This window comes from Rhinolophus hipposideros (assembly GCF_964194185.1).
Source record: "Rhinolophus hipposideros genome assembly, chromosome: 14".
NCBI lineage: Eukaryota > Metazoa > Chordata > Mammalia > Chiroptera > Rhinolophidae > Rhinolophus > Rhinolophus hipposideros.
In genome coordinates this window covers 29,935,404-29,955,554 of record NC_138060.1, presented here as the reverse complement: position 1 = coordinate 29,955,554, position 20,151 = coordinate 29,935,404, and the positions used below count along the sequence as shown (strand labels likewise).

Sequence of the window (20,151 nt, the reverse complement as noted above, 5' to 3'; positions counted from 1 at the left end):
ACTTGAAACTGAACAGCACCCTCCACAACTAAGATTCAAAGGACAACAACTTGACTTGGAAAAAAGGCCTGGAAGTACACACTGTTCCCCAGTAAAGTCCTGTTCCCCTTCGCCAATAAAATCTTTAAAATAAATAAATAAATAAATACTCTCTCAGATCGCCTTGGATGACTTCTTAGGTATTCAGCCTCTCTGTGCTTCAGAGTCCTCATCTACAACAGGAATAGGAATACATATACTTTCGGGGTTACTGTGAGGTTTATATGAGTTACTGTGTGAAAAATGCTTGAACAGTACCTAGGGCAGGGTAGACGCTACGTGAATATGTTATTATCACGATCATTATTGTCGGTTCGGTGGCTTCCTCTCCAGCTATGTCTGAGGAATTTCCTCCTACAGGGTAGCAGATGGGTTCCTGGGAAAAGGAGAGCAGTAGGTGCCAACAGCACTCTCCTTTTCTGACTCTGGACAACCAGAGAAAGGAACCATGGAGCCTTGGCCAAGCATGCGTGAGATGACTCCTCCCAGCCAGGCCACTTCCAGTATTTCCCAGCATCCCAGGATAAAGGCCTCTGGGGTGCTGATGCTGGGCCAGGCTGGGTGTTATTTTCTTTAGTGCTGACACCAAGAAGACTATACCTGCCAAAAGGACTCTTCATGTTTAATTGGGCTCAAATTCACCACCAGAGTCTAGCAGCCATTGTTTGCAGTGGTCCCTCACATACCCTGCTTTTTAGGGAAAAGCCACAGGCTAGAATGCTAAGCTTCCTGCACTGTGCTCCTGCTCTCTGAATTGACTCTTATAAGAGAGATCCTAGGATCAAAATTCCATTAATAAGGCTGAGGCTTTCCTCATCCAATCGGAGCTGTATAGCTATATCCTTATTTGCATCTTCACCAACCAATCAGAATGGCTCCATTCCAACCAGTTAGGACAATGCTATTTGGATCAATCAAACTGCGGATTTGGAGTCCTCATTTGCATATAAATGGACCAATCAGGGACTGGGGCTGAGCACTCTTCTCTACAAAAGCTAGCTTCACCCCCGCCTCAAGGAGCAAACTTTCAGTTTCCGTTGAAGACGGTGTTTCCCTGGCTGGGGCTCTAACACCAGAGACGTATCAACTGGGCCTCCCTCCAGCCTAGCTGTATTGCGATTGAGTTGTTTTCACTAAGTAAAGTCTCCCTGCTTTACTACACCCCAACTTGGAGATTCCTGTTGGTATTGAATTGGCTGCAATGACCTTCATTGACAGCAGCAAGGGGAGAGGAGGAGTCTCTGGCATCTCTTGCATCTGAGGGGAGGGATTGGATCACCACAGACCTGACTGTCAGGTGTTACCTGTTTATGTGCTGGAGTCCTGTCTCTTATCCTTCCATTCTTAGTTGAATCATCTGGTGCCTGGTGGACAGCGCATGTGACAAGGAAATGTGGGTAAGTAGAATCTGCCCTTGGTGTATGAGCATGCTCTCCCATCCTCCCCATTGTTTGGGTCCACAGCTTTTCCAGTTATGGCCCCTATTGCCCTGACCTGGGCTCCCACACAGGTCTGGCCCTTCGAGGATATTTTCTTGGCAGCTCATGAGTCCATGCACGTCTACAACCTGATCACGCGCTGCTCCGGCAGCTGTTGAAGGTCTGACTCTGCTCTCTGCACAGCCCTGTGCCAGATGCTGAGCATCACAGGGTACAGGGCACCCTCAGGAGGTTGGGGCTGAGGGGCCACTGGCATCTCTCCTCCAGGAGAGGCTGGGCCAGTCTCACAAAACATCCCAGGGAACTGGAAAAACATGGGATCATTCAGTGAATGCAGATTCAACTCCATCATGATTTCCACATAATCCTAATAAACCTAATTAGTGAGATCAATTGGAGTCAACTTCTCCTGGTGCCAGCTGTTTACCTGTGTTATTGTTCAATTCAGGATATGCCTCCTGAACAGCCGCTACATGTCAAGCCCTCCTAGAGCGCAGGGCACAGGAGAATCAAAGAGGGGCAGACCGTCTCCTGGGAGCTGGGGCCCAGAGGAGTGAGACCTGGTGGGGGTGATCCCTGGCCATCAAACGATGGCAGAAACAAGTCAGGCAGGAAGGGCAGTGCCACATTCAAGGCATGGCGATTAGTGAACGAGCTTTGGGGTCATGCCCACAGGGAGTCAGGTCCTAGCTCTCCCCTCTATAGCTGTGTGGCCTTGGCAAGTGAGGTGACCTCTCTGAGCCCCAGTTCCCACCTGTAAGTCAGAACTAATAATACTTGTGTTGTAGTACTATTGTGAGGATTAAGCCAGCAGGTGGATGTGTGAGTATTAGTTGACTTAAATATAACAGACCTGCAGCCTGTGTATTATTACACATTTTATTGTACATTGTAAGTGTCTGACACATTTTAGTTGTCGCTGCTACTGCCATTATTGTTATCGACAAATCTGAGACTAAAGGGCCACTAATTCTGCTGGCAGATGGTCAGGGAAGATCACACTGAAAAGGTGAGATCTTTGCAGAGATTTGAAGGGTGGAAAGGTGTTCACCATTGTCACCAGGGAGAAGGACATTATAGGTGCTGAGGTCAACATGTGCCAAAAGCATAGGGGGGAGACTCAGTAAGGTGTGTTCAAGGGGCTCGGTGGCACGATTTTAACCTGACTGCTCCCACAAACATTTCAGTCCTTCCCCTCAGGCCTGTGGAATGGGAATCTGGAAACAGCTTCCTGTCCTCTTCTGATAGGAGATGCCAACATCCACTCAGTGCCGTGCCAGCTCCAGCACAGGCAGCTGAGGGTCACGAAGCTGGGGACCTTTCTGTTCTATTCCTTGTCTCTGGTCAACCAGCCTGGAGCCCACCCTCAGCTGGGTTGGGGAGAGCTAACGGACAGATGAGGCGTTGCAGGAGGACCAGGGTCCTCGCCCCTGGCTGTCTCTGACCCTGCGGCAGATGGCCTGTCTTCCCCAGCCCTTCAGAGACACCCCCTTGCAATTACCACTCCACAGCTGCCATGCACGAAGGTTAGCGTGGTGCTTCCAATATGTGCCTGGAAGCTTATGTAACCCGCTGGCAGGAGAAAGCCACCACACTTGGTGAGTTTAGCAAGATTAAATGTGTCAACAGTCAGCTTTGAATATGAAATAATGCAAATGTCTCCTGAATCGCATCTGAATTAAAAAAAAAATCAAGGTTGGTTCTTGTTCTGCCTAAAATGCTAGAGACTGAGAACATTTTGAACTCATTCATTCATTCCAAAAATGTATATCACAGGCTTATGATGTTCTAGATAAGTATGATACATCATCAAGACTCAACCACCCTTAAGGATCCCTGCCCTCAAGGAGTTTATATTCTAGTGTGGGGTGAGACGGATGGTGAATAATAAACACAACAATGATACACATTACCATATGAAAGAACCTGAAAATGTCCTGGAACAGAAGAAAACAATCCGGAAAGAAGATCAGGAGTTTCAGGGCCTGGGGCGATGTTGCACACTAAATAAGGCAGTCAGGCATTCACTGAGAAAATAGAGTTGACGATAGATTGTATTTCGGTGCCTTTTCATTCTCCCAAGTGACAGGTGTTTGGTAGGTAGGTCTGGGTGGAGCGGCTGAAATTGCTCCGCGGTGTCCAGAGACATCTTCCCCCGTCCTTATGGGGGGGCCTCACTGGGACTGGCTAGAGAGGCACAGCCTCCCCACGTACAGGGACCAGCTGTCCTGGGTTGTCTGGGATGGGAGAGGTTCACAGAACATGGGAGATTCAGAGCTAAAACCTAAGGGGACCATTTGCCTGGGACAGCCTGTCTCTACTGCGGTGTCTCAGTAGGATCTTACTTCTCATCCAGCCCCAGTGAGCCATCAGCCTTGCCACACAGGGTGGATGGGCTGTCCAAGCCTCCAGCCTTGTCTTACCCATCTTTAAAGATCACTCGGTATCTTGTTAAAAACATTTCTTCTCTTAAACCCAATCATTTCATTCGATAGATAAACTAGACCTGAGAGAAGTTCTGGATTTCATAAAGACCAATCAACAGAAGAGCTTTCTCCTTGCTTTCTGTGATTTTTAGCCCACCGTTGGGGCCCAGAGGAAGGGAAAATGAGCATCCATTTCAAGTGCAATTCTGAGAGTCTCCAGAGAAATAGAGTGGTAGACATTGTGGAAATGAAAGCACTTGCCTCAAGAGAGGTGTTTGAATATTCCCTAAAGAGTTCCATTGTTGAGGTGCCGCTGGAGTCACCGACATTCGGGGTCTGATTGAGTTCGGAGCTCCTCCAAGACAGGGATTGCTATGGTCGGCTGAGTTCTCCTGGCACTGAGTGGAGGGCCGGCCTCTGGTAGGATGTCAGCTCATATTTTAGGTGGTAGTGTCATCCCTTCCATCACCCAGGCACTTCAAACTCAACTAGTGCAGAACTGAACTCAGCAATCCGTATCTCCCCCACTCCCTAAACATGCTCCTTCTCCTCAATTCCCGCTTCAGTGAATGGTCTCACCATCCTCTAATCCCCCAAGTCAGAAGCCTAGCCTGGCTGACTCTCATGCCCACAGCCCGTGAACCACACAGCCTTACCTCTGTACTGCCTTCATCCCTATGGCCACCACTCTAGTCCACGCCACCATCATCTGGCACGTGGATGACAGTAAAGCCTTCTCATTGGCCTCCCTATTTCCTCCACAAACCTTCTTCAACACCCCCAAAGGGACCTTTAAAACCTACTTCCCTGATTCTGTCACTTTCTTCCTTCAAAGACCTCCAGTGGTATTCCATTACTTAGTGGATAAAGTCCAAGCTCCTTAGCGTGGTCTACTGTGCCCTCCAGAATCTTGTCTGCTTACTTGTTTGTCTTCCCCCAGCCCCCATTTCCTGCCGCTGGATGCTCTGACGGGACTCAGCCACACGACATTCCTTAGGGGGCTTTGCCTCCCTGTTTTTACTCACACCACTCCCTCTTGAGGACCCTTCTACTTTTCTATCTTATTTCAAGACTTAGCTCTCCTTCCATCACCATATATTTGATCCTTTAACCCTCATCTAACACCCTCCTCCCCCCTTACCCTCTGGTAACCACAAAACTATTGTCTGTGTCTATGCGTTTTTGTTTCTTCATTTGTCTTGTTCCTTTGTTGTTTTCAGTTTTATATCCCACATATCAGTGAAATCATACGGTTCTTGACTTTTTCTGTCTGACTTATTTCTGACTCTGGGTGGTGAACACACAATGTGATATATAGATGATGTATCACAGAATTGTGCACCTGAAACCTTTGTAACTTTACTAACAATTGTCACCCCAATAAACTTCAATTAAAAAAAAGAAAAGACTCAGCTGATGTCACCTGCATATGCTTTCCTGACTCCTCTAGAGAGAACAAGTATGCTGTGTTCCCTTCTATCTGCTGATACGCAACACCCTCCCTGTATTACAGGGGCTGGAAGTTTGGAAACTACATTACCCAGATTCCCTTGCCAGCAGAGTTCCAGTTTAAATTCTTCAAATGAGAGGATTGTGCATGAGAAGTGGGGTCAAAAGAAAAGGATAAATCATCATTTACTTCTTGGAATGGCAGATATATGCATGGATAGATGGCAGCTTTTGGTAGTTCTCTCACTTCCTCATTTACTGAAAGCCAACCTCAGTCTTCCATTATCCTTAATTCCCCAGCTCTCCCATCAGTTTTATAAGTATTGAATCTCTTGCAATAAATCCCTCCCTTTGAAATATGGAGAGCGGTTTCCATTTTCCTAATTGATATGTATGCTGCCTACTTTCTCAGGTGTAATTAGTTCTTACATACTCACTTAGTCTAGTATCTGGCAGTTAATAAGTACTAAGTTAAAATGAATCATAAGAAGAAATAAAAATACCATGGGTTACTTTATTGTCCAAGGCTGCTCCACAAGGTATGGCTTTTTGCTCTTCTAATTGCACATGTTTCTTTCCATCCTCCCTCTATGTATTTGTAATGTCAGATTGTATATTGAATGAAATACAATGAAAAGAGAAAAACTACTGAAGTAAGACAGTCATGGGTTGGAATCCCACATCTCTTAATTACCATCTGTGTGATCTTGTGCAAGTTATTAACTTACCTAAACAGCAGTTTTCCAATCTGAATAGTGAGAATAATTATGCTTTTCAGAGTACTTGTGAGAATAAATACTCAATAAACATTAATTCCCATTCCCTTCTAAGGTAGAAGAGACCTGCACTTTTTGAGATGTAAGTGGCTTCACAGATTATTTGTGACCTCATCCCCTCATTTTACGAGGGGAAACTGAGGCCCAGAGAGGGAAAGTGACTGATACAAAATTACACAGTTATTAAGTGGTAGATCCAAAATCAACATAAATTTCTTGACTCCAGGGGAGTTCATTTTTCTACTATAGGTATAGGCAATAATAATAATGCTACAAATGATAATTTTATGACTGCAGAAGGACAGGCTAGGCCTTCTTTCAGTCAAGGTGCCCGAATGAAGAAAATGTAGAGCAAAGCACCCTCTTCCCCCGAGATGTCCTGAAACATACAGGTATAAGCACTTGTTGTTTGGCTACTGAGATTTTGAGGTTCTTTGTGAGCAGAACATAGCCTCGCTGATCCTGATTGGTACAGGATGTGAGCTGAGTGGGAAAGCTTGGCGTTTGGCGGATGGAGATACAGCTACTTAGACTGAAGCCATAGCTGGTATGAGAGAGATGCATGGGACTCGAACTTCCCAGAAACATCCGTGTTCCATGTGGGAAGTGAGAACTAGAGTGAGGTAGGCTTTTAGATTGTTGGGGCTGGGCACTGAGGGAAGGGACAGGCTCTTCTTTCTCAGAAAACGTTGTTTTGAGTTTTGTGCTAAGCTGTATCCAGGACCAAGAAAGACACTTGTGAGCTGACCTTGGATCCATGTGTCTGGTTCCTGGGTTACCTCTTTCGTCACGCTCACACACTGACCTTAGACTGTTCTTTGCAGGAGGTCTGAGAATCCTGGTGAATTCAGGGACCTGGAATGTGAGGTTTTCCTCAGAGAAGTAAAAGATTCTAATCCACGAGTGGACAAAGAGTAATGAGCACTCTGGTTATACAAGGCATATGCCATTTTCCTGCATTGAGGTGCCAAAAATTAAATGGAATGATTTCAAATCTTATGTCTAAGAAAGGGATTAAAAGATTAGCTAGAAACAGTGTGTGATAAAAGCAATTGGGGAACCCCTGCTTGGAGACTGGGATGGCTGCACGAGGTGGGTTACAGGAAGTTTGTGTAGATCTGAGAGGGGAAGATGAGAATAACCCTGAGAGAGTGATTGGAGAGTAGTAAGGCAATTTTCAAGGTGAGACACTTTATCATGAGTGAGAAAGTGGGCCTGGCACAGGTTTGAAAGAAATGTGTCAGAAAACATGTAGAGTTAGGGTTGGAAGGGAAGCGGGGTGGTCAGAGGGAGAGTCGTGGCTGAGTGAAGCCAGGGTTAGATGTAGGACTGGTCTCCTCCTGAGTGTGAGCCCAGGGAGGCAGCGACTCTGTCCTGTTCATTGCTGTGTCCCGTCATCCAGGATGGTTCCTAGTACACGGCAGGTCTCCTGTAGATATCTGCTGGATGAATGACTTTGGGAAAGTACATACTGGTGAACTTTCTCTTCTCAAAGAAGAAATGACAAAGATAGGCAGGATAAGTTTGGGTAATGGGCACTTTTGCCTCTAACCTGGCTTTCTCTCTTGTTATGGAGAACCATACCTGACAACTCAGGAAAACACTCAGGCCACAAACGTCTGGGCCTGAAAACAAAGGAGAGCACCAGGATCCAGCAAACAATACTAGCCCTACACATGGTAGAGAAGCAAGGGGGAGAACTGAAGGGTAAGGTGTACATTATAAAACTTATCCTGAAAGGAAGTGAGGAATGCTACAGGGAGATGGAATGTCAGAGGGAACCCTCTGCTGCAGGAAAGGAAGAGGCGGAAAGAAAACTTGGAAGATGAGGAAAGGCAAGGTTTTGGAAAGGAGCCTATGGCATGAAGAGATGGTCTTCTCCAGAATCACCACCAGCAGCTTTTGTTCCTGGCATTCCTGCAGCTGAGTCCAAAGTTAGGGAGAAGGAAAATGCCCTAATAGACAGGATTCCCAAAGTCTGTGCAGGGGGCAGAAGCAGCAGTGAATACAGGGCAGGCCAGGGAATACCCAGGGACTCAGGTGATAGAAGAGCCGGAGTGTGAGAAGAGCAGAGCCACACACACACTGGGCTTGGGCAGGTTCCTACTCACAGGAGGGGAGGGACAGCAGAGACTGAGCATGGGCAGTGGGGTCCAGGGATGTCAGGAACGTAAGAGCAAAGGGCCAATGGAAATTGGGAGGTTTTATAAACACAGGTTAGACTTGGAGGTGAGGGAACCTCAAGTAAGACCTGAGGCAGGGGGCTGCACCGGGGCAAATGCCAATCTTACTGGCAATTCTAGAGAGTCTGAACTGCAGAATATGTTCTGTCTCACATTTGTTGGCTCCATCACCTTTCCCCCAGATGTCACCAAGCCTCTGCTCCACCCCATGGCTGGCAATAGAAACATGGGTTCTGAGGACATCGTGTTGCGTGGCTAAATTTGGTGGGTGTGGAGCTGGGGCTGCGCTATTCTTGTGTGCCCTATTGATGTTCAAACTCTTTGAAAAGTGGGACACACATGCAATTTGGGATTGGATAAATCCAAAGTCCTTGTAGCGTCAGGGGCCACACCCATTCTCGGTGTCCATGCCCAGAGCAGCTGCTCCTGGAGGAGACAGACGCTGGCTGGGGGGGCTCCGCTGGCCGGACTTGGGGGAGTTCACATCTGGGAGGGAAGGTCTTTCATTTCTTTGGATTTAATTTGCAATAGAGATGGAACTCCAGTTTTGAATTTTGATTTCTTTCCTAGAATGTAATAATGGAGAATTCAGGGTATTTTATTTTATTATTTTTTATTTTTCAGGGTATTTTATAGTTGCTAGTACTGTGCTCCTTGGGGAATTTTTATGCTGTCATGTGGTATTTGTGGTCCAGCTTCCTCTGCTGAGCTATGTCAGGCAGTGTGGCTTGAAATTTGAGAAGGGAAATATAATCGGGGTGAATTTTTGGCCAAGGGTGCAGAGGGGACTTGAGTGATTTTACTTAATACCCTGTTCTGACCATTTCAGGGCTTCCGGGGGTAACAGCTGAATTGTCCATCCCATAGACCCCTGGGTAGTGATGAGCAGCATGGCCAGAAGTTGTGAGGGTGCTTCTCTGTTGGCTTTTCCCCCTGAGAGGACAGGTGTCCCTGGCTGCCCATAGGCTGGGTTGTTTAGCCATATTGGATACGTGGGCAAAATCTGGGTCGAGTTAGGCTAGAATCCTAACCCCACCCATCTCTTGTTTCCACAGACAAGAAGCTTTCTTCCTGCTAACTAAGACGTGCCAGGATGGTGGAGCTACTAACATTCAGAAGGCCACATTCAGAAGGCTAAAGGTACTGCTCACAGACACGCTAACCCAAAGGTGCCTCTGTGTGAATTAGAAAATGCTTCATTTGGGCAAGCAGAGCCTCACAGGAACAGGGACTGGTGAATAGGTGACATATTTGTGCAAAGACAAATGTACCCCCTCTGCTTTATTAGGATGCTTGGTGAGTGGAGCTGGGCTAGACTCCATTTCCCACTTGCCTCTTCAGGGGGTGCTTTTGCACATTGCACAGACAGCACGGCCTCATGCAGCTGCCCTCTGTACCCTTTTCTGTGCTTGCACTGGTCAGCCCCCATCACCAGGGGCACTCGCGTTAGAAAGTTTGTACTCAGCATGGAGCATTAGGCTAGGCCTGCCTCTGGAGGCCCAACCCAGACCAAAGCTCTCTCTGTTTGCTACTCAGAGCTGGTGGCCTTCAAGTCACAGGAAGGCAGTGAAGATCAGCCTCCTCGTTGGCCCAGCTTGTCCAGGGGGCTCTTGTGCCTGGGGGCTGAGTGGCTACTTGTCTGACCCATTAGTAAAACATCCACAGGTCCCTTCCCACCTAGCATTTCTTGGGATGTTTTCTGTCTGCCAGAGCCTAACAGGGCAGCAGTGGTGAAAGGAAGAACGGGCCAAACTCCACCCTAATCCCTGACAATAATGATTCATAATATTTGTTCCTTACGTAATAAAACATGGAGTCTTATAGCATTCAAAAGCATTTTTTAAAGTAATTTTGCATTGCGGCTTCTGTCTGGAATGAATGATGTGTAAACGCACACTTGGGTCCATTATGGGAGTCATTTTTGCCTCTCCCTGGAGCCTAGCACTGCCTGGGTTGTGAAGTGCTGTTCGTAGAATAGGGAACACACGCAGACTGTAGGAGCCTCGTTAAGATAGAGCTATGTACGGAGATGGGGGTGGAGCGAATTTTAACCTGAATGTTATTCTAGTCATCAGGCTGAGCCTGCTCCATACAAGTATTCAGTATGACATGATTCCCAAAGGTTCTTTAACTAAGGGCTTTGTGAGGTGGATAGAAAAACGTGCTGAACATGACCGCGCCTGGCCCACACACGGAGGAAAAACAAATACTCCTGTCATCGTTCTATACTTACCCGTAAGAGATAGGTCGTGGGTTCTGATCACCATTTCCAAGTCTTGGAAGGAACTTTGGAGAATAGGCATGCCATCCTGGACTTTTCCAGCTTCTCCTGCTCACCACTGTGGGTTCCTGTGCTCCAGAGCTGCCTGCACTGGGAAATCCACTGTTTCCCTCTAGACATTCAATGCCTAGTATCTGGTCTTTGTTTCTGCAAGTTCTCAACCTATGTTGTAAGCTGCCCTCTGAGGAGGCTTTGCAGTTCTCCCTTGAGATTTGCATGATTCTGCCTTAGGTTTAATTCAGAAAAGGCTGCTGAGCCTGCAGCTTCTGTGTCTCTCTAAACTGAGTGCCCTAGTGGTAGGGCTTGCTAGGGACTGGGAGGTTTTCTGGGACATGGACTTCCAGGGCTAACACCAGGGGAGTTCCAGACAAACTGAGGTGTGTTGGTCACTCTACCTAGTGCCCCGATTTTCTTGTCATTCTGGGGGCTGTGTTCTCTGCACCCTGATGAGAATTCTTTGCTCACACTGATGCGGCCCCTGTTTCCCATCTGGCTTCTCCCACCGGCCAGTAGCTGAGGCCTGAGCATGTCCGGGAATGCTGTGCGTGTGAGTTAGCGTAGATAATTAAACTGTCTCCTTTTTGTGTGTCTCGAGTCTATGGAGACAGAAAGCGTCCAAGTCACAGGTGTCCCTATCGTCTGTAGGGTCCTGCCTTAAAGGCTGTGTCAGCTGTGCCCTGAGTCTCACTTTGGCGCTCAACTCCATCCTGCTTAGAAGTTGTGCTGTGTTTCTCTGGATTACATAAAATAACATCACTGCTTCTTCCGTGCAAAACTGGCATTTCTCTCTCATTTCAGATTTATTCCAGGCCAAACATTGAGATTGGTTTGAGAGTTGTGTCACTGTCCTCAGTTTCTCTTGTTTCCATGGTGCTTATTTGGCCAACCAAATACCAAATCCTAGGATAATCTGGGTTTTTGTTGTTGTTGTTGTTGCTGTTAGGAGAGGCTGGTCTGTTGCCATGGCGCCTACAGCCATACCTTCCAGTGGTCACCATGTGATCTGATGAGGTGGCCCAAATGCAATTTATAGGATCTGCTCAGAGTCGTGTAGCAAATCCATGCATATGGGTTTGGCTAGGTTGAGTAATGTGCTGGTACTGTCAACTACAAGGTACGCGTAATCTGTTTATAGTTCCAAACTCATTATTTCTTTATTTGTATTCAGTATTGCAAAGTCATTCATGAGAAAAACATTTTTAAAGCATCATTACTATAAAATTTGTTAAACTGCGTGTAAATATTTTATCAGCAATATGCTCTAGAGGTTTTTTTTTTTTTTCCCCTTTCTCGTTTTGTTTTTTAACTGGAACATTATTTCACAGCTGCCTGGCTCCTAGGCTGGGTCACAAGTTAATAATGTCTCTACCTTGGAATGATCTTGGGCTGTTGCCGGCTGTCTTGTCGTGAATTAGGCCACAGTGAGTTTTTCACACCTTACGGCTGCGGCAGGAAGCCGTACATCATCATTATGAAGCTTTCTTTTATACTTTATCTTGTACCATCAAGTGTAATCAGAGGACCAGGAGGGCCTGTATTCCTTGGCAGGAAATTTCAGGCACACACACATTTGGTTTACTGGTCGGGGGGAGGGGCTGGTGCTCTCTACACGAGGGAGTTTGCTTAGGGAAAATGTCATCCAGACAGCAAAGATGTTTTTGAAAACAGATACCTTTCAAAGCGTAGGGACAGATTCTTATTTGATGGACAGCATCCCAGAGTTCAAGTGGCTTTGCCCCTTGACCTATTCGGACATCAGAAATTTTTTAGTTTAGGTTTGCAAGTTTAAGATTCAAAATTGTGTTTGTCTCTTCTGAGGCACATTGTTTACAAGTGGAGTACAGAATCCCGCCAGAGTGTTGTGGCTGTGCAATAAGGATCAGTGTGTGTTGGGGCTGTGAGAGCAGGGGCGTTAAGACAAATCTGAGACTCACTATTGATGAGAAGAGCCTCCTCTATTGCAGGGTGTGGGACAACCACAAAACTGTATTAGGTGCGCCGTACATTTATGTAATCATTCCTAATGAACTTTTCTAAACACATGTTCCTCACTCCAGTCCTGTGGGTAGGACAGGACTGAGTACCTATGTAGGCATGAAGAGACAAGACCACTTTGGGGAGGAGTACAGACTTTATAGATCATTTGGAAAGCGGTTTCAGCCAGATAGCAGCTAGCTGTTCTCCTTGCCGGCAGTTTGAGGAAAGGCCTTTGGGAGTGTGTTCCTTTTACTCATGACCTTCATGGGGTGTGGAAGTGGAACGCTGGTGTTTACGCTCACTTTGAGCTGGTGTGAAGTGGTGCTGAGCTCCAGAGACCCTGGCCTTGGCTGTAATTATCAGCCCTTCATGGAGATTGGCTTCACCCCGGGCCCCAGGGGGGTGGAAGCAAACAATCCAGGCTCAGTGTCATTATTTGGATCCTGGGTGGGTTCATCAATTGGCTGAATCCTTTTTGAAAACATACTCAGCTTGTGTTCTCAGGACTCTGGTTGCAATGCCATCTCCCAGCCACCAATCCTCAGGCTTACCTGGACTGACATATGTACCTCATTTTATTGTGCTTCACAGGTATTGAATCTTTTTTTTTCCCCCTTCACATTGAAGGTTTGTGGCAACCATGCATCAAGCTGGTCTGTCAGTGCCATTTTTTCCAGCAGGCTCAGATGATGTTTAGCATTTTTTAGTGATAAAATACTTTAAATTAAGGCGTGTATATTGTTTTTTAAGACATATGCTATGTTACACTTAATGGACTACAGTATAGTGTAAGGATAACTTTTATATGCACTGGGAAACCAATAAATTCATGTGACCTGCTTTATTGCAATAATCACTTTGTTGTAGTGGTCTGGAACCAAATCTGGCAATATCTGAGGTATGTCTATAAAATGTGTAAATTCTCAGGGGACCTTCTATCAAAAAATGGGGAGATGGCATGTAGATATTTAATTACCATCCAACATGATAACATGACCTCTATCAGAGCATTTATGTTAGAAGAGGTATCTAAAAAGATCCCGAGGGATCAGAGAGAGCCTCTTGGAAGACAAGGTTTCTGAAGGCTGGCTGGGAATTTGCCAAAGGAAGAGAGAGTAAAGGGAAAGAGTATATGAAAATTTCAGGAGGTAGAGAAAGCATGGTGCATTTGAATAATTGAAATTAATTTACTATAGCTGAAGGACCGGTAGCTTGCTGAGGTTTGGAATGGTGAAGTAGCAAGATACATACTGGAGAGGAAAGCAAGGGTCAGGTAATACATGGCTTAGCAGAACACAGAAAGAAGCTAACAGTTTATTCTGAAGACAATAGGAAGCCATTGAGTAATTTATGAAAAGGAATGAAATGATCAGATTTACAACAGAGAAAGTCCATTCTGTGGTGTGAAGTATGGATGTAGGTGAGACATGATGTTGGCCTTAATTAGGGAAGTGACAGTGAATAATAGATTGTAAATCAGAAATCTATTAATAGGCCGAGGAAGATGAAAGAACAAAAAATAAGACCTAGGTTTCTAGACTAAGCTATTGAGAGGTTGGTTGTATAGGATTCCCATTTGATTTTTTTTTTTTAGATTATAATTATCTGGTAAGTGATCCATATTTTAATATATTTTTCTTGAGCATAATAATTATTGGTGTTTTAAAGTACATATCTGAGAACTCTAATATCTGGATCACCTGTGGGTCTACTTATACCGACTCTATTTTTCTTTTGGGGTTTCAGTGATTTGGTCTTATTTACTGGTATACCTGGTAATTTTTTTATTGAATTCTGGACATGGTGTTTAAAAAGTTTGAGAGACTTCAGATGATGTTTTCTTTCTCCAGAGAGCAATGTCGTTTTCTTTTTCCTTTGTTTTATTTCTAAATTTTCATGAGAAAAAAATGTATATCCATATCTAGCTCAAGAAAACATGTGTTTGGTGTGTCACTGGGTCAAGGGTTGGAGATGCACGTGACAGAGCCAGCAAACCGGCTTTGTTTATATACATCAACAAAGATACCTGTAGTCTCAGAATGAAAAACTGGTTTCTGGAATGGTTAATGAGTCTTATTGCTCAGCAACATGTTGGGGATCCAGCAGCTGATGGAGAACAGACGTCCAGACTCTGGGCATTGCGGGCTGCCCTCCAGCACGTCTACCCCCTGATGCATGTAGTGCATCTTCCTCAGAAATGTCTCGTCACTATCATACTTGTGGGCTGGCCCTTTTGTCATCTCGGCCAGATGCAAGGTATTGGCCACCTCCAGAAGTGCCGCCCACTCCCCCCTGGGCATCATACATGCCACAAAGTCAGGGTTGAACTCCACAGGGTTGATGCAGATTTCAGTGGCCTGGAGGTGCTTGGGGAAGCCAGGGGGCCCCATATCCTACACATTCAACCTCAGGAGGTTGTGGGGGAGTAGCTTCAGGTTGCTACAATGTGCTCCAGCCAGGCCAAAACTGGAAAGGGAATAAGTCTGCGTGCAAGCAGATAGGATATGGCAAGATCACCTTGATTCAGTGGAGGCTTTTCTATTTCTGGCTTGACTTTATTTCTTAGATGTAGCCTTTCTGGGGTCTCAATGGAATCACTGCGTGCTTATCAGGACTTTACTCATGGCAGGCTCCAAACTCCAATGTTTGTCTCCCAGCACTGTGAGGCTACACCATTCCATGCTTAGATTTTTACTGTCTTAACAGTTTCTTTCTACTTGGTTTCTCTCTGTCTGCCCTATGTGTCTTTCTCATGTTCCAACATGTTGTTTGGAAATTATAAAATGACTCAAGGGGAAATTCAGGTTGAATGTCAGCTTTACTACTTTATGATCCCTTTTCTCCTGGACCTTGAGTCTCAAGTCTTGGTTTCTAGGTAGCTTGAACTTCAAGTTTTGTCTGTCCAGACCAGTGAGACTGCTGTAAGTTCTAGACCACTGTTCCCATCCTATGCCTCACCCCCACTTCTATGCTCCATGCCAGGAATTGGTAAATGACTCAAGGAGAAAAAACAATATTGAATGCAGAGCTTGTCACAAAGTATTTCCCTGTTCCAGGGATTTCAGCTCCTCAGGTCTTGAAAGGTTTGGTTATTCTATTATGTCGTCTAATAGCTATTTTGGGGTTGTTATCCGGCTCTTTACAGTTTTTTCTTAGCTAGAGATTTAGTCTCGTGCAATCTACTCTGTCTTAACTGGATGTGTAAATCAAATTAAATTTCATCTATTTCTTAAATGTGTATAAACAGAAAACAAGATTCAAATCTTATACATGTATTTATAGGCTTATATAAACAAACAACAAAACAAATTAATAAATTTAAACCAATTTAACAAATTTGGTTTTAACAAATTTAACCCATTTAAAAACTGGTTAAAAACAAAACCAATAATATTAAAATTATTTTTAATTTAGTAGGTTGAGTGATGATTAAGATATGTGACTATCTCTTAATGTCAGGTTTTTAATTGTGCTGTGTGATGATTCAGTTGTCATATCTCCTTTCTCTATTCTAACCACCAGATAACTTAAACTCCAATTTATACTGTGTGCTGTGACATTATTTGGTCTTCACTTTGCATAAACATTATATTTACGCATAGATTCAAATATGTTCTTTTCTCTTTGGCTCTGAGCAATTAAAATAGTGTTCTTTGGCATCAGCACAATGATGGAAATGAACACAAACCTAGGCACTGAAATGGCATGGCAATCCTTGCATCTCGATGGTCCTCTTCATATTTTAGGAGGTACTTGTGTTAATGTTCTTAGGTGACCATTGTAAGGAAAACACAAATTTTAAACATTACCCTTCTTGAGGCTTTGAAGACACTGTGAATATGATAGTAGCCTTCAGTTATTGAAACCGCTCAACCAGGAGTTCCAACTCTCCTACTCTGTTCTTCTCAGCCTTCTCACACCCACAAGTGAGACACGTATCAGGCCCAGCTGGTTGCAGTGGGCAGACAGCAAGGCAAATGGTACATCCCAGTCTGGCTGCTTCCCACTCAGTGTGGGTCTGTGCTTTCAGAGGAGACAAGACACTGCTTGGAGAGTCAGCCTTTTATTCTGGGATTTGTTACACAACAGCAGCAAGAAGCAGCAGGTAAGCCTGCCCTTCCTTAGCTCATGGTCTCCTTTCTGGGCCTGGCTGACCGTGGGATTGCCACAAACCGTAACCGAGAGCATGAAGAAGAGGCCAAGAGAAAACAGAACTGACCTAGATCTAGGTGTCATTTAAAAAATCTTATACACACACACAACAAATTGTTTACAAGTTGACCATCAGTGGGGGTAGTGGAAAAGATATTGGACTTGAGAGTCAAAGAGACTTGAATTTAAATTTAGCTCTGCCACCAACTTGTGTATAAACTTGGGCAACACACTTAACCTCTCTGAACCTATGTTTTTGAATTTGTAAAATGGAGATACTGACATCTGTTTCACCACATTATTAGGTAATTAAATGAGAAAAATATGTGGAAAAGGGGCTTACCCTAGTGTCTGGTGTACAGTAGGAACTTAGCAGTTGTTACTTTACTCCTTTGAGCAAAAATAAAGCCTTTCCTTCCACTATCAAAGTGCAGAGTCTTCCATGTTTAGCAGCTATTTTAAAGTGTAAATAAAAGATAGCGAGCGAGGGTGTAGAGCACTGGGGTGGAATACCAAAGGAGTGGAAGCAGGGACCAGTGGGTGCAGGAAGCTGGTCGGGACTAAGGAACAAAGAGAGGTCTGGGGATATCGGGGAGGTGGACTTCATTATCAGAACAGTCCCGAAAGGGTTTGAAAGGAGACCCTTTTATACCCTTGCAGAAGTGCCACAGAGGTAGTTAGCTGAGGTGGGTGAGCCAGGTGTCAGCACCTGGGCAGCTGAAAGAGCAAGGCGTGACTGAGGTGGGCTCAAGCTGAAAGAGTCCAGTAAGGGGACACCTAGAAGAACAGGTGGTCTAGAAGAACAGGCTCTTTGTCTGGTTTCTGAGACGCTGCCAAATGAGATGCTACAACCAATGGAGACAGGCCCTCTAAGAAAGCCTGGGAGCAGAGACCAGGCAAAGTTTCTCACTGCCTTAATTACTGTTTCTCATTACGGAACAGCAATTGTGAAAATTAACCCAGAGGAAAAACCGATGCAGGCAAAACCACCCAAGGCTTGACTGGCACAATAGTGTTTTCAGTGTAAGAAAAGCTAATAGCACCTGTGGTAGGACAGACCCTTAGGTACATTTACTTTCTTTAAATGCCTGTTTTAGTAGACAAGCTGAAAGAGGTACACTGACCTGAACCAGGCCACAGGTCATCGATTTAAAGTGGGAAAACTCCAAATTGTGAAGGTAAGACTCCCAACCATGGGTAGGAGTTTGGGGCTCTTCCAAGGGGAGTGTGAGCTCCTGGATGAAATGTGTGACAGTGGTATTTCTGTCCTGTCAAAACAAAAGAAGACCTAGTGCTGTGATTAGCTAGAATAACTTCTAATATGTGCTTGTGGGGTGTGTGAAGGAAAAAAGGGGGAGGGTATTATGGGGGTGTCTGCCCTAGTATCTGGCGTAGTACCAGGCATTGAAGAGTTTGATACATGCTTGTTGACGAAAGAATAACAGAGAGAGAAAGAGAGAAGAAAAAGAGCTATCATTAAAATAACTAACAATTACATAGTGCTTACTAGGTGTATGTTTTCCTTATATTAACTCATTTAACTCTCCCGTCATCCTTCTGATGTAAGGTTTTTATTATCATCATCATCACCATCTCTATTTTAAAGATGAGAAAACAAGTACAGGGAAGTTAAATAATCTGCCTAAAGTCTAGGATTGCCACCAAAATACAAGATGTCCAGTTAAGTTTGAATTTCAGGTAAATAATGAATAATTTTTTAGTATAAGTATGTCATAAATATTGCATGGAAATGTTTTTACTAGAAACCTATTTGTTGTTTATCTGAAATTCCAATTTAACTGGATTTTTTTCAATTAAAACTATTAGGATGACATTGGTTCATAAAATTATATAGGTTTCAAGTGAACATTTCTATAATACATCATCTATAAATCCCATTGTGTGTTCACCATCCAAAGTCAAATCTCTTTCCATCACCATATATTTGACGCCCTTTACCCTCTACTACTTTTCCCCCTCCCCTTTTCCCTCTGGTAACTATTATCCCTTTTATAATGGCAACAACAACAAAAACTAAATACCTAGGAATAAACTTAACAAAGAATGTGAAGGACCTACACATTGAAAACTACAAGATATTATTAAAAGAAATTGAAGATGATACAAAAAAATGGAAAGATATTCCATGTTCATGGGTTGGAAGAATCAACATAATTAACATGGCCATATTATCCAAAGCAACATACAGATTTCATGCAATCCCCAATGGCACTTTTAAAGGAATACAAAAAAAAATTATCAGATTTGTATGGAATCACAAAAGATCCCAAATAGCCAAAGCAATTTAGTGGGGGGCGCGGGAAGAAGAAACAAAGCTGTAGGTATCATACTCCCTGACTTCCAATTATACTACAAAATGACAATAATCAAAACAGAATGGTATTGGTAGAAAAACAGATACACAGACCAATGGAACAGAATTGAGAACAGAAATAAATACATATACTCGTATATATTGTCAGATAATTTTTGACAAAGAAGCCAAAAACGTACAATGGGGAAAAGAAAGCTTCTTCAATAAATGGTGCTGGGAAATTTGGAAAGCCATGTGCAAAAGAAAGAAACTGGACTATTATCTGTCACCATACACCAAAATTAACTCAAATGGATAAAAAACCTAAATATAAGACCTGAAACAATAAATTGCATAGAAGAAAACATAGGTACTAAAACTACGGACCTTGGTCTTAGAGAAGATTTTATGAATTTGACCTCAAAGTCAAGGAAAGTAAAAGCAAAAATAAATGAAAGGGATATATCAAATTAAAAAGCTTCTGCACAGTGAAAAGAAACTGTCAACCAAACAAAGAAGCAACCACATAAATGGGAGAAGATATTTCCAAACAACACCTCCAATAAGGGGCTAATATCCAAAGTATATACGAATTCATATAAATCAACAACAAAAAACCCACAAACAATCCAATTAAAAAATAGGCAGAGGACCTGAACAGACACTTCTCCCATGAATACAAATGGCCAATAGATACATAAAAAGATGCTCAAACTCACTAGCAATTAGGGAAATGTAAATCAGTACCACAATGAAATACCACCTCACACATGTTGGAATGGCTATCATCAACAAGACAAGTAATAACAAGTGTTGGAGAGAAAGTGGAGAAAAAGGAACCCTCATACACTGTTGGTGGGAATGTAAAGTGTTACAGACACTAGAGAAAACGGCATGGAGATTCCTCAAAAAATTAACAATAGAATTACCATGTGACCCACCAATCCCTCTTTTGGGTGTCTATCCAAAAAATTGGAAAACATTTATCCGTAAAGATATATGGACCCTTATGTTCATTGCAACATTATTCATGGTGGCCAAGACATGGTAACAACCAAAGTGTCCTTCGACAGATGATTGGATAAAGAAGATGTGGTACATGTATACAATGGAAT

The 20,151-nt window shown here is 44.0% G+C and overlaps 1 protein-coding gene across 1 annotated transcript; it reads right to left on the bottom strand.

The window, feature by feature from the left end:
- Positions 1-14,633: 14,633 nt before the first annotated feature.
- Positions 14,634-14,960, bottom strand: LOC308507616 (multifunctional methyltransferase subunit TRM112-like protein; the record flags this gene model as incomplete). Its single annotated transcript, XM_081072821.1, has 1 exon — positions 14,634-14,960. The coding sequence occupies one exon, from the start codon at positions 14,958-14,960 to the stop codon at positions 14,634-14,636; it is 327 nt and encodes a 108-aa protein (XP_080928947.1).
- Between the last annotated feature and the right edge of the window lie 5,191 nt (positions 14,961-20,151).